The 12,505-nt window shown below is 47.9% G+C and overlaps 1 protein-coding gene and 1 pseudogene across 1 annotated transcript in view; both read right to left on the bottom strand.

Annotated features, from left to right (window-relative positions):
* Window positions 1-1,278: 1,278 nt before the first annotated feature.
* Window positions 1,279-1,390, bottom strand: LOC131498673 (U2 spliceosomal RNA; annotated as a pseudogene).
* A 5,517-nt stretch (window positions 1,391-6,907) lies between these two features.
* Window positions 6,908-12,505, bottom strand: part of SCPEP1 (serine carboxypeptidase 1) — a 30,904-nt gene continuing 25,306 nt past the window's right edge. Inside the window, exons 11-13 of the mRNA XM_058705497.1 lie at window positions 10,730-10,867; window positions 9,633-9,796; window positions 6,908-7,491 (exon numbers count right to left, since the gene is read on the bottom strand). Of these exons, the coding sequence (XP_058561480.1) occupies window positions 7,429-7,491; window positions 9,633-9,796; window positions 10,730-10,867 (365 nt within the window). The 3' untranslated portion in view covers window positions 6,908-7,428. The remainder of the gene's footprint in view (window positions 7,492-9,632; window positions 9,797-10,729; window positions 10,868-12,505) is intronic.

Genomic DNA, 12,505 nt, shown 5'->3' with positions numbered 1-12,505 from the left:
CATAGAGCCCAATGCGGGGCTCGAACTCACGAGCTGTGAGATCATGACCTGAGCCGAAGTCAGACGCTTAACCGACTGGGCCACCCAGGCACCTAAGCTCCCCCTTTCAAGGCAGGAATGAAACATGGTGCAAAGTGGGTGGATGCAATTCTTCAGGGTCGCACTAACACTCCTCGCACTTGTAAGAAGGACTACAAGTCGGGCAGGTGCCAGGAGAGACGTGAAACACCCTGGTGAGCCTATTCTTCCCCCATGTGTGGGGAGTGAGGAGAGCCCAAAAGGCCACACGTCACCATGCCTTCTCCACAGACCCTGCCCCTGATGAGAAGAGATGTGAAGTGAGGAAAGACAGCTACCACCATGGTAGCTGGCTTCTAAATGGTTCCAATGATGGTCCACCTCCTGGCATTCACGCCCTTGCATAATCTCCTCTGCTTGAGCGTGGGCTGGGTTATTGACTTGCTCCTAAAGAACAGAATAGGTCAAGGAGATAAGACAGCACTTCTGAAATTAGTTATAAGACGGTGACCTTGATCTTGCCTGAACTCTGACTCTTCTCTTGCTTGCTCTGATGACGCAGGCTGCCACAAGGTGAGCTGCTCTGTGGAGAGGTTCACATGGCAAGTAGCTGCGGGACGCCCTCAGTCCTGTGAGGAACTGAATCTCACCGGCAACCTCATGAGTGAGCTTGGAAGCTGGTCCTTCCCCACTGGAGTCCCGAGACCACCCACTGCAGCCCTAGCCAACACCTTCATGGCAGTCTAGTGAGGGACCCTCACATAGAGGACCCAGTAAGCCATGCCCAGGTTCTTGACCCCCACAAACTATCAGATAATAAATGTCCTAAGTCACAGAGTTTATGGGTAATTTATTATGTAGCAATAGATAACTAAAATGCCCATCAAATAAGTCCCTAGCTCTCTCTTGACTTTACTTCTTAGCAAAATGGTTGGTCTGTCCTAAAGCAGGAAATGCAACAAAATCCGAGTGTTATCTGCCATTAGTTGGCCACAGGGAAGATGTTCCCAATAATTACTGCCTAACATCCCAGCTCCACCTCCCTCAGGCAACTGGAAGACTAAATAGACCATGTGCATCCACAACACCAAATATTCTGGAACAAGAACTAAGTGAACAATCTAAAAAATAACCAGATGAACTGGATCAGGAATTGGAGGATTCCCATAACTATCCTCATTCAGAGATATGTACACATAAACAAAAAGCAAACACACAAACATGAGAAACCGAACGTCAACTAAAATGGAGGAAATTAACATGAGATACAAAAGACAGATGAGGAACCTTCTTTGGATACAGGACGTGTAAGATATTAAACTGATTAGAACAGATACTACACTTGATCTCAGCCAAAAGGCCGAGAAGCAATCCGGAACATTCTTTGGAAGGTTTGTACTAGAAGAGGTTTGCGCACTGCTCCCTCTCAAGGACATTAGAGCAGACACAAATCCACGAAACAGGAAATGAAGAAGCAGACGAGAAGACATCAGTAAGAAGGGGAAACAGCAGCTGGCATAATGGGGGAAATAAGGAGAAAGATAATTACAGAAAATAAAAGTGCTTCAGAAACGTCAAAAATTGACCAAATTTTACCGAAAACCGAAGTACTGATGTTGATGCAGCCTTGATTTTCCCAGCTTTTTTTGAGCTATCACTGACAGATTGTGTGAGTTTCAGGTGTACAATGTATTGATTTAATACATTTGTAAGCTGCGAAATGATTACTGCCATAGCATTGGCTACCACCTGCTGATGGCAGTCTTGATTAAAAGCACCTATGGGGCGACTAGGTGGCTCTGTGCTGACAGCTCAGAGCCTGGAGCCTGCTCTGGATCCTGTGTCTCCCTCCCTCTCTGCCCCACCCCCATCTGCACTCTGTCTTTCTTTCAAAAATAAAACATAAAAAAAATTTTTTAAAGAAAAAAACAAAGTCCCTGGAATAAAAACAAGCACAGAAAAGTGGGAAAAAGAGCTTGAAACAATATTCAAATATGCAGTGGAAAACATTGCTCAACTGGTGATCTAAACCTACGAACCAAAAAGCTCACTAAATATCAGGCAAAATTAATTCAAGACTATACACATCAATGTACCATCTGAAGTTACCATTTTGTAAGATTAAACAAGTGTCCAGCATCCAGGTATAAAATTACCTGTTTATAAAGGTAAAAAATACAAAGTCAAGGTGGCTTCAAATTTCTCAGCAACAGCTGATACCAACAATGAAGGAAAGATGTGACCCAAGGGTTCTGCAGCTGATTAAGTTGTACAGAACAGAGAGCCTTTATCAAATATTCAGGTTCCAGTTGTGGGGCTACTTTGAATCCATTAAGAAATAATTGAATCTAATTTATGGTATCAGTCAGGTTCAATCAGAGAAGCGGAACTGTGCACACGCACATGTGTGTGCATGCATGTGCACGTGTGTACATGTGTGTGTGTGCATGTGTGTGCATGTGTGTGCGTGTGTGCGTGTGTGTGTGTGTGTGTGTAGGGATTCGACTACACACTGCAGCGTGGGAGCTGGGTAGGCAGTCTTCCTGAGGCTGGTGCCTTCAAAATGTGATGCTGGGGACTGAAGTCCACAGGGCAAGCGGTCAGGAAGGGACAATGGACATAAAGTTCTTTCTCTAACTAGAGAAAGAACAACAGCAACCTGGGGCGCCTGGGTGGCTCAGTCGGTTAAGCATCTGACTTCAGTTCAGGTCACGAGCTCGTGGTTCATGAGTTTGAGCCCCGCCGTCAGGCTCAGGCTCTCTGCTGTCGGTGCAGAGCCCACTTCGGATCCCCTTTCCTCCTCTCTCTGCCCCTCCCCTGCTCGCGCTCTCTCTCAAAAATAAGAAGAACGAGAGCTGGAGTCCATGAGGACAGTCCGTGGAACAAAACTCATGCCAGTTCGGTCTTCATCACAGACCTAAGCACACTCATCTCTGGCCCAAGAGGCAGAGAAGCTCCAGGAGGGTCCAAGGGAAGGCAGACTGTTGTAAGCCCAGCTGCTCATGAGCTGAGCCGGCAGATAAATGACAGCACATTTGAGCTAACGTTGGCTGCTGCCTCATTTCTATCCTCTAAATCTCCACGAGAATCTCCAGTCTTGTGGGCCATTCTAATCAGAAACAAACAGGAGAGGTAATTCTGGGAAATATAATTTGGCCTGGGCAAGTAGAAACATTACAAAGACCCCACAGTCCATCCATTTTCGACTTGGCACCCGTACACAGTGCCTTAAACTATGCTTAATCTCCAAATAAAGACAGCAACAAAATCACGCTTCTGCGGAACACCACGCAATATCCCCCACACGGCCCAAGCCACGCTGACTTTCTCCCCCAGAACAACACCAGAGTGCCTTTTTTGTCTTTGGATAACGTACATTCTTTTCCTAGCTGATTCATTCATACTCCCTTTTTGACATCTTATAACTTAGATACTTACATATAAAGTTATCTATTATGAGCACATCTTAAATTAGACGATAAAGGGTTGAGAGAAGAGACTACAAGATTTTGGTTAATATTTATAATATATTCACATCAAAATAAGGAAGAAATACTTATAACTGTTACAGTCTTTGTTCTACAACAGGTCACGAGGTCACAGCAAGTATTAATAACTAGCATCATTCACTATTTATTCCATATTTCTTCTGCCTTCGGCGAGCACCTTAGTTGGTCATAATTCCTTGACTGGTAGAATGACCCAAACCTTTGTGCGAGGTCTGGGCCACTACCAGTCTAAATTGGGTTATTATCATTTTCCATTGACTTTAACCAGAGGCTATGGGTGTACTACAAGGTACCCCAAAAGATCTCTTGCATTCTCCCTCCTTAATCCTGTGTAGTAGCAACCCAGCTCCCCCTTGATAGTCAGGATCAATCACCCCAGCCTGGACTTTGCCTGTTTATCCAGTGCCCAAAGACGCCAGATGGCAGCTTCAAGCTCCAGTTCAATGCAATCTTTGCTGTGTCTCCTGATGAAAGCGTGTCTGCCTTTGTAACTAAGACTTCTACACCAGCAGAGGCTAAAGTTGCAGGAATGGCAAGCAAAAATTTGACTACTGGGCCGATAGTGAGGAGTTACTTTCATTTGTATCCCTTGATTCCTGGACTCCTGAATCCAGAGCATGGGAGAAGCGTGGGATGCCGATTTAGAGCATACACCGCATACTGAAGGACGTTGCCCCAGCCCCACAAGGTGTCACCACCTAGCTGGTACTGTACCTGAATCTTCAAAAAGCCATTCAACCATGTGTTAAGGCAGTCCCTTTAAGATAATGGGGAACATGGTTAAGATCAGTGAATTCCAAGAGCATGAACCACTTCTGCGCTTTGTTTGTTGTGAATAGCATGATGGCGGACGACACATTCTGTAAGGCCACAGATGGTAGTTTTGGCAGAAACACTGCAGGCAGGGAAGGCAAATCCAAGTCCAGAGCAAGTGTCAATTCCAATAAGAACAACTTGCTGCCTCTTTCATAATGAAAGTGGTCCAATGTAATCAACTTAACACCAGGTAGCTGGCTGACGCCTTCAGGCAATGGTGCCGTATCAGGGACTCAGTGCAGTTCCTTCTGTTGGCAGATTAGGCACTCAGCAGCAGCTATAGCCAGATCAGTCTTGGTGAGCACAAGTCCATGTTCCAGTAGCAAATGTATAATCTCCATCGCTGTCACAGTGGCCACTTCAATTGGTATTGAGTTCACAGAGGTTGTTGGGGAAGGAGACTGTCTGATGTCTACGGAATGGGTCATCCTAACCACCTGATCGTTAAAATCTTCCTCTCTGCTTTGGTGAGCATTCACACGGAACACAAGTTATCCTCCTATTCTGCCACTAGGAGGTCCATGCTCATACCTCTTCCTCAGACCTTTTGATTTTTCAGTTGTGTTCCTTCCAAGTGCAACTACCCAGCCAAATGATGATTTGGGTGCAGACCCTTTCTTCTGACCACCTCTCTTTCCAGGCAAAGTGAACAAACAGGTACAGTGTCCCCAGTTCTGTCTACTAGGAGGATTTCCCCGACCATGTTTCAGGGCTGTTTCGGAGAAGGGTTTTCGTGCTACAGCTGTCCATTCTCAGGGGACGCATGGCCACCACGTGGAGCTATCTATAAACTAAGCTCGAGACTTCCTCCCCAGGGAGCTGATCATAGGGAATTTCCATGAAGCCATGGGTGTGGGTTGAGAGAGAATATAATGTCGCAAGAAGACGGCTTTGGGCATCTTGGGATTGGTTACCGGATCTCAGGGCAGGAGAACGTTAACTTCCTCAGGCAGGGATAGAAGATTGCTTCAAGTGGCAAAAAAGGTTCGCTGGCCCTAGCTTCACTGGAATCTGTCTACTTGGCCCTTCCTAATGGTCAAACTCACATTCCTTCCCAACTAATACCCTAGCTTCTATTTCATTTTTTTAAAGCAGGCCCCGTGCCCAACGGGGGGCTTGAACTCATGATCTTGAGATCAAGAGTCACGCACTCTACTGACTGAGCCAGCCAGGCGCCCCTAGTTCCCTAACGACTAATGAAACAGAGGTTTCCTGTGAGGTTGGGGATTCAATTTGTGTTGTAATTCAATGCCAGGACTCACAACACTCGGTGACTAGTTATACTCATAGCTAAATTTTTTTTCAGCAAAGGATATGCAGCAGAAGCCGCAGGAGAACATACACTGGTGGAGTCCAGAGGGATCAAAACTGACAGACAGACAAGCCTGTCTTCCTTGTCCACGGCACGCAGGAGCGCTTGCCCTCCAACAGTGAACCATGGGTAAGTGTGGGGTGTCCCTGTTTTAATCTCAGGTCCAAAAGGGCTGGTCATGCAGGCATAACCCGCTGATAACTCTCTCCTTATGTGCTGCAGGAAGACTTTGGGTTTGGTTTTCAATATCTCAGCCCTGCAACCACAGGCAATAGTGTTCTTTTCAGGATCAGCATAGAGGCTATCACATCCCTTCTGCAGATCGTGAGCCACACACTAAAACTTAAAAGCCTGGATTTTAAAATTAAAGACCTTGAGGCACCTGGGTAGCTCAGTAGGTTAAGCGTCCAACTCTTGATTTCGGCTCAGGTCATGATCTCACGGTTGGTGAATTTGAGCCCCACGTCAGGCTCTGTGCTGTCAGTGTGGAGCCTGCTTGGGATTTTCTCTCTCCTTCTCTCTCTGCTCCTCTCTCTCTCTCAAGATAAATAAACTTCAAAAAAAAATTTTAGAAAATTTTTAAGTTTTATTTATTTATTATGAGAGAGAGAGAGAGAGAGAGAGAGAAAGTGAGCATGCATAGGGGAGGGCAGAGACAGAATCCCAAGCAGACTCTGTGCTGTCAGCCCAGAGCCCGACGCGGGGCTCAAACTCACAAACGGTGAGATCATGACTCGAGCCAAAATTAAGAGTTGAATGCTCAACCAACTGAGCCACCCAGGTGCCCCTCATTTTGATTTTAAAGAAAAGCTCCAATTCTTTGACTTCACAGTTATGCTTTTAGGAATTTATTGCAAGAAAATAATGAGGATGTGTATAAAAATATAACTGTCAGGATGAATCACCAGAGCACTGTTTATAGCAGCGACAAAGGAGACATTGCTTACGTGCAACAGTTGTGCATTTGGTACATAAATGATGGTGCATCCACAAAATGGAATGCTTCAGCAGCTATTAAAAGTGTTATAGAAAGGGGTGCCTGGATGGCTTAGTCAGTTGAGCATCTGGCTTCGACCTCGGGTCATGATCTCATGGCTCATGAGTTCGAGCCCCGCATCAGGCTCTATACTAACAGCTCAGAGCCTGGAGCCTGCTTCGGATTCTGTGTCTCCCTCTCTCTCTGCCCCTCCCCCACTCACGCTCCGTCTCTCTCTCTCTCTCTCCTTCAAAAATAAATAAGCATTAAAAAAAATGTTACAGAAGAAACTTTACTGACACGAAGAGGTGTTTAGGACAAACGAATATGTGAACAAGGTGGTAAAACAACATACAGTAATGATTCCATTCTTGTAAAAAATATACACGCATATATAGCAAAAAAAGACTTCCAAAGACAGACACTAAACTGACAGCCGAACTTATCCCGGGGAAGGGAGTAAAACGGTGTTTATTTTGTTGTTTACCTGTCTTTCTCTTTTTTTCCCCCCATAAACCACATAATTTACTTTCATAATACAAACATGCTAACTTATTTCAACCTTTCATTTTGATGAAAACAAATCCATTAGAGAAGAAAACAACTTAGGTTTGTTCGGAAGCAGAACTGATTTCCAAGTCGCCACGGAGGCAGCGATTCTGTTCTCTGGAGAAGCGGGCAGGAAACTTCACGCGCACAGGCGAGTGGGTTCAAGGGAGAGCAGTGCCTCCTACAGCTGCAGGGTGCTCGCTTCAGCCCCTGTGCCCCAAGGCCAAGCAACTCACCTCTGGTCCATCCTATTCCTGCTGAGTCACCATCCTCATCATCTTCAGAGCCATGTCTCCTTGGTCAGAAGGAACCTAGAGCCGAACAGGATCCGAGTTAGCCCTCCTGGTTCTGTCCCTGGTTCTGGGGTCAGGGGCGACATCCTGAGACCCCGCTCCCATGGGAAGTACAGCTCTGGGACAGCAGCCTGAGAGGCCAGCTGCACCTGAGTGTGCCCTGTAAGGGAGGGTCCCGTCTGCGAAATGACCCCTGCATGGGACAAAAGCTTGTCAGAATACAGGGATCTAAAGAAGTCAGCATTTAGGAAAGAACCTTCCACTCCATTTGGGGCTGATCTGTTGATTTTTTTTCCTTTTCCCCCCCTTTTTTAATGTTTTTACTTATTTGAGAGAGAGAGAGAGAGAGAGAGGGAGAGAGAGAGAGAAGGGAAGGGAGGGAGAGAGAACGAGTGGGGGAGGGGGAGAGAGAGGGAGGCAGAGGATCCAAAGTGAACTCTGCCCTGACAGTAGAGAGCCCGATGTGGGGCTCGAACTCACAAACCGTGAGATCATGACCTGAGCCAAAGTCGGACGCTTAACCGACAGCCACCCAGGCGCCCCTATAAAAGCATCTTTGATCGGCTCGGCTCTTTGCCCCAGTCTTGTCCCAGGCCCTTTGCTGCTAGAATGTTATTTCTTAGACAAATCTGGTACTTTCGCTCCTTTGCTTTAGGACCCTCAACAGCCCGACTGTTGCTTTCAGGACAGGGAGATACCTAACTCGGTATCTCTCCCCAGTGCCTGCGGCCTCGATGGTCTGAAGGTTCCTCTGGACCTGCACATCCTGTTCTCTTTGCTCCTACACCTCCTCTCTGCCTAGCTGATAGCCCTGAGGAGTGGTTCGTGGAGGGGGCACTTAGGTCCCTGCCAAAATCTCTCTCATCACCTCCCCAGCCATCCAAATAAACACACTGTGTATGTTTAATGTACAAACTATGTGCTTCATGTACAAACCGAGCTTAAAGACCAGTTTCCCAGGCCCGCTTTTTGTTTTTAAGTTTATTTATTTATTTTGACAGAGATAGAGAGAGTGGGGGAGGGACAGAGAGAGAAGGAGAGAGAGAATCCCAAGCAGGCTCCGAACTGTTAGCGCAGAGCCCGATGCAAGGCTCATCTCACGAACCGTGAGATCGTGACCTGAACCGAAACCACGAGTCAGACACTTAACCAACTGAGCCACCCAGGCACTCCCCTAGACCCACTTTCTAAGCAGACTACTGCCCCTCAGCTCATTCTCTATGGAGTGTGTCCTAAGCACAAGTGAGCCAAGTGGGCAGGGCAGGCCAGAGGGCACCTTACCATCCCTCCCAACGAATCTTCTCCAGGAAACCACCATCCTGGGAAGAAGAGAAACCCTGTATTTAAGTAGCCAAACCAAAGCATAACCCACAGGGCGCCTTCTCCTCTGGTACCTGCATAGGTGTCTGTTCGTGCACAGGCATGCACACGTGTGTGTATACAGTGGATTTATCCCTTTATAATCTCCCCCGGCCCATGGAAAGCCACTCAGTCAACATACAACCTAAGGGGAAATAGTGTGTTCGCTCAGAAATGCAGGAGCGAAGTGGCCTCGTCTTTGCACAGAAAGCCTCTTCCAAACTGAAATTCTGGAGCTACCGCTGCTCGAAAACACTGCCCCCTACCTTGTACCACGCACTGGGACTCTGCTTTCCAGACCACTGAACTTTGGGTTTTGCTCCCTGAAAATGTCAGGGAAAGACAACTTCTCCCTTCTTCCCCCAGGATGAACGAAAAGGAAAGTCACACTAAATTCATTTAAACTAAGGAATAAAGGATAGAGAGCCTAGCTTAACGCTCTCAGAAGGATTTGCTTTTTTAAATGAGAATTTCAAGGGTCGCCCGCCTGGCTTCGTTGGTAGAGCGTACGACTCTTGACCTCAGGGTTGGGAGTTCGAGCCCCACATTGGATGTAGAGGTTACTTAAAAAATTTTTTAAATCTTAAAAATAATAATAAATAAATAAATGAGAATTTCTAGACTCAAAGGAATGAAGCACTAATAGCAAAAATTAATCAGAGACTTCAAAATACTCCCAAGCCCAAAGCACTTCTTCTAAGGCCGAAACAGGTAGTGCACCCACGCATAATCAACTGCCCGTGGCTTTGTTCTCAGAACAGCTGAGAGCCCACAACAAAGGCTGCTGGACTCTCTCTCACCATGTGCCCAGCTCTGAGAATCCAGTAGAAAGCCAGATTCTTGTAGGACTTGACAAAAGCAGATGTTTCAGAAGATTGAGGGTCGCTGTACAGGGCCTTCCACTTCAGCTGATTGAATTTGGGCAGTTCGGCCCACTTCAATTTCCGCATCCAGGCCTCCTGACCTGGTGGGAGGGACAAAGAAGGGTCTGGCATCAACAGTTGGGTGGGGTAGAAACAAAAATCCAGGGCCCATAATTTCACATTTCCCAAACTGTAATGTGCATAAGGCTCATCCCGAGATTCGTTACAATGCAGATTCTGAGTCAGTGGGGCTGGGTGAGGACTGAGACTGCATTTCTAGCAAACCCCCAGTGATACCCAAGACAACGGGGAGGCACTTAGAAGCTCTGAGGTCCGGCTACGTTTGCCCCTGACTCTCCCATCACTGTATGCTCTGAAGGAAGGAAACTGGGGGCCTGTGCAGGTGGCAGGACTCTCCAGAGGACTGAGAAGTCTGAGGGTCAGTAGATGCTAACGTGGCTCACCCGAGCAGCTCATGGAAGAAACGCAGAACCTTTTCAAAGTGTCCTTAGCGCCCTTGGTGTACAAGGGGCAGAAATATTCAATCCTGCCGACCTTGTGAAGGCATCACACTTGTCAGACTGCGTGCCTCGGTTTGCCTGCCAGTTCTGAGAACTTCACCTGGTCTTACTGCAGCCAGAACCACACAGGACCCATTTCCCCTGGGTTTACAGTCAGTAGGGTTTAGTTTCAATTCGGCTTGCAGGGCTTACCACCTACTGTGACGGGGCACGGAGACGGGGTTTTCCCTCGGTTCCACGGTGCATTTATCCCATGACCAGGAGAATATCTCCTTTTCTTTCATCATATGTAAGGGCCTCAAAAATCTGCCAGGCCCAGGCTTCTCTAAGGGTCCACAGCTCTGTCCTCTTTAAAGAAGTCAAGGTCAGGGCACATGGGCATAACAGGAAGTGGCCTTCCTCCTGGCATTTCTACATCGCCAGCCTCAAGACCGACACGTCCGAGGCTGGCTCCCTTCCAGCTCAACCCATGGAACTAACTGCCTCCACGTGCCCCACGGACTGTGTTCCTACCCATGGTGTCCACGATGAGATCGAGCTGTCCGTTATACACGGTCACATTGACCCCGGCTTCCAGCAACTCATCCACAATGCTGATGACCGGCTTCATGAAGTCCCCCTCCATGTTCTGGAAGACACTGGCAGACTGGCCTGCACATGAGGAAGCAGAAAGAGGGAACAGCTTGCAACCTGCCAGAACAAGAGGCACCTTTCAGTCCAGAGCATCCTGGGCTCCGGCACCCACAAGGCACCACTGCGTTCCACATAACAGAGGCTGAAAACACAAATGCTTCACCAGCCGGCCCAGAAACCCCTGCCGTGAGCCAGTCACCTAAAATGAAGCCTGTCAGGCAAATGTGCTCTGTTCACTCCAGTGCACGTGCTGACAGCTGACATCATTTTTCAGGAGGAACTGAAACCCAGAGAGGGCTTCATGCCCGAGCAAACAGGGAGCTTCAGAAAACGCTGTCCTCTCAAGGAACAAACTCTGCTTTTGGGCAAGTGATAGTTTTCCTCCTTTGCTGAGTAACACTGGGGCCAAGTTCTAAGTTCTGAACAAGTGGGGCCAAATCAGACCTAAACCAATGCCGAGCGAGCCCTCAGTAAGGCTGCAAGGAGGACCAGCCCCTGGCAAGAGAACAGGTGGTCGGTACCACAGTGCGACCGGATTCCTGACCGTTGTCACCATAACATCGAATGCAAAAGTCATGACGACAGCTGCTACTATTTTTTATTTGCTAGTCACTGCTTTCAGCAAGCACTTTACAAACAACAACCCACTTCCTCTTCATCAGCCCTAGGAGATGAGGAGTCTTAACCTAGCACGGGAGTTAATGAACACGAGGCTCAGAGACATGCTCGGGGGGAAACAGCTAGTCAGTGGCAGGCTGGGCTCAGGCCTGGCTGACTCCAAAGCATGTGGGCTTCACTGCAAACCAGAGCTCAAGACCCTGGGTGTGGGTACTTCCAGAGAGTTTGTCCTTTCCAGACCATACACAGATACAGCTGGAGCCAAAAAGGAGTTTTTTCTATCAGTCAACGTCCGCAAAAATGTTGTCCCCTTGCCCGTCCAGCCGCATGGGCAGGGAGTGAGAGTGTCTGTCGCTAGAGAAGCTGGATGGAAAACACTGTCATCACAAAGATAAACTGAAGGGGCTGAGCTGGAAAGGTGCTCTTGCAGGCTCGACCTTTAAGCTGGCCTCCTGTGATGGCTCACACCTCTATTCTCAGTCCTCAATGGCTCCCCGTGCTTGTACTTCCCCATGCATTGACACCAGATTCTTATTATTTGATCTAATTAACTCGCCCCTTGGTGCCTGGGTGGCTCAGTCGGTTACACATCTGGCTTTGGCTCAGGTCGTGATCTCATGGTTTGTGAGTTCAAGCCCCGTCTTGGGCTCTGTGCTGACAGCTCAGAGCCTGGAGCCTGCTTCCGATTCTGTGTCTCCCTGTCTCTCTGCCCCATGTCCCTACCCCACTCGTGCTGTCTCTCTCTCTCAAAAATGAATAAATGTTAAAAATAATGTACTCACCCCCTCATTTCTAGAAAACTCTAAGGGGTGAGGCAGAAATGAAAATACCAGGGCTACGATGAATCCTCTAACTTTAGGTTGGGAGGGTGGCCCACGTCCCCGGAGGAAGCAAGGGCCAGGGTCGAGTCTTAGCGGCTCAGTAGCCATCAAGGGGCTGTTAGAAAGACATAGCCCTGGGGTAACTCAGACATAAAGGAAACCCTCTTCAGCTTGAGTGTTTCTCCTCCAGGAATCTGGGAGTCCCGCTCGCTCACGG

The sequence above is a fragment of the Neofelis nebulosa genome, chromosome 16 (assembly GCF_028018385.1).
Source record: "Neofelis nebulosa isolate mNeoNeb1 chromosome 16, mNeoNeb1.pri, whole genome shotgun sequence".
Taxonomy (NCBI): Eukaryota; Metazoa; Chordata; class Mammalia; order Carnivora; family Felidae; genus Neofelis; species Neofelis nebulosa.
This window is presented reverse-complemented; position numbering and strand designations above follow the sequence as displayed.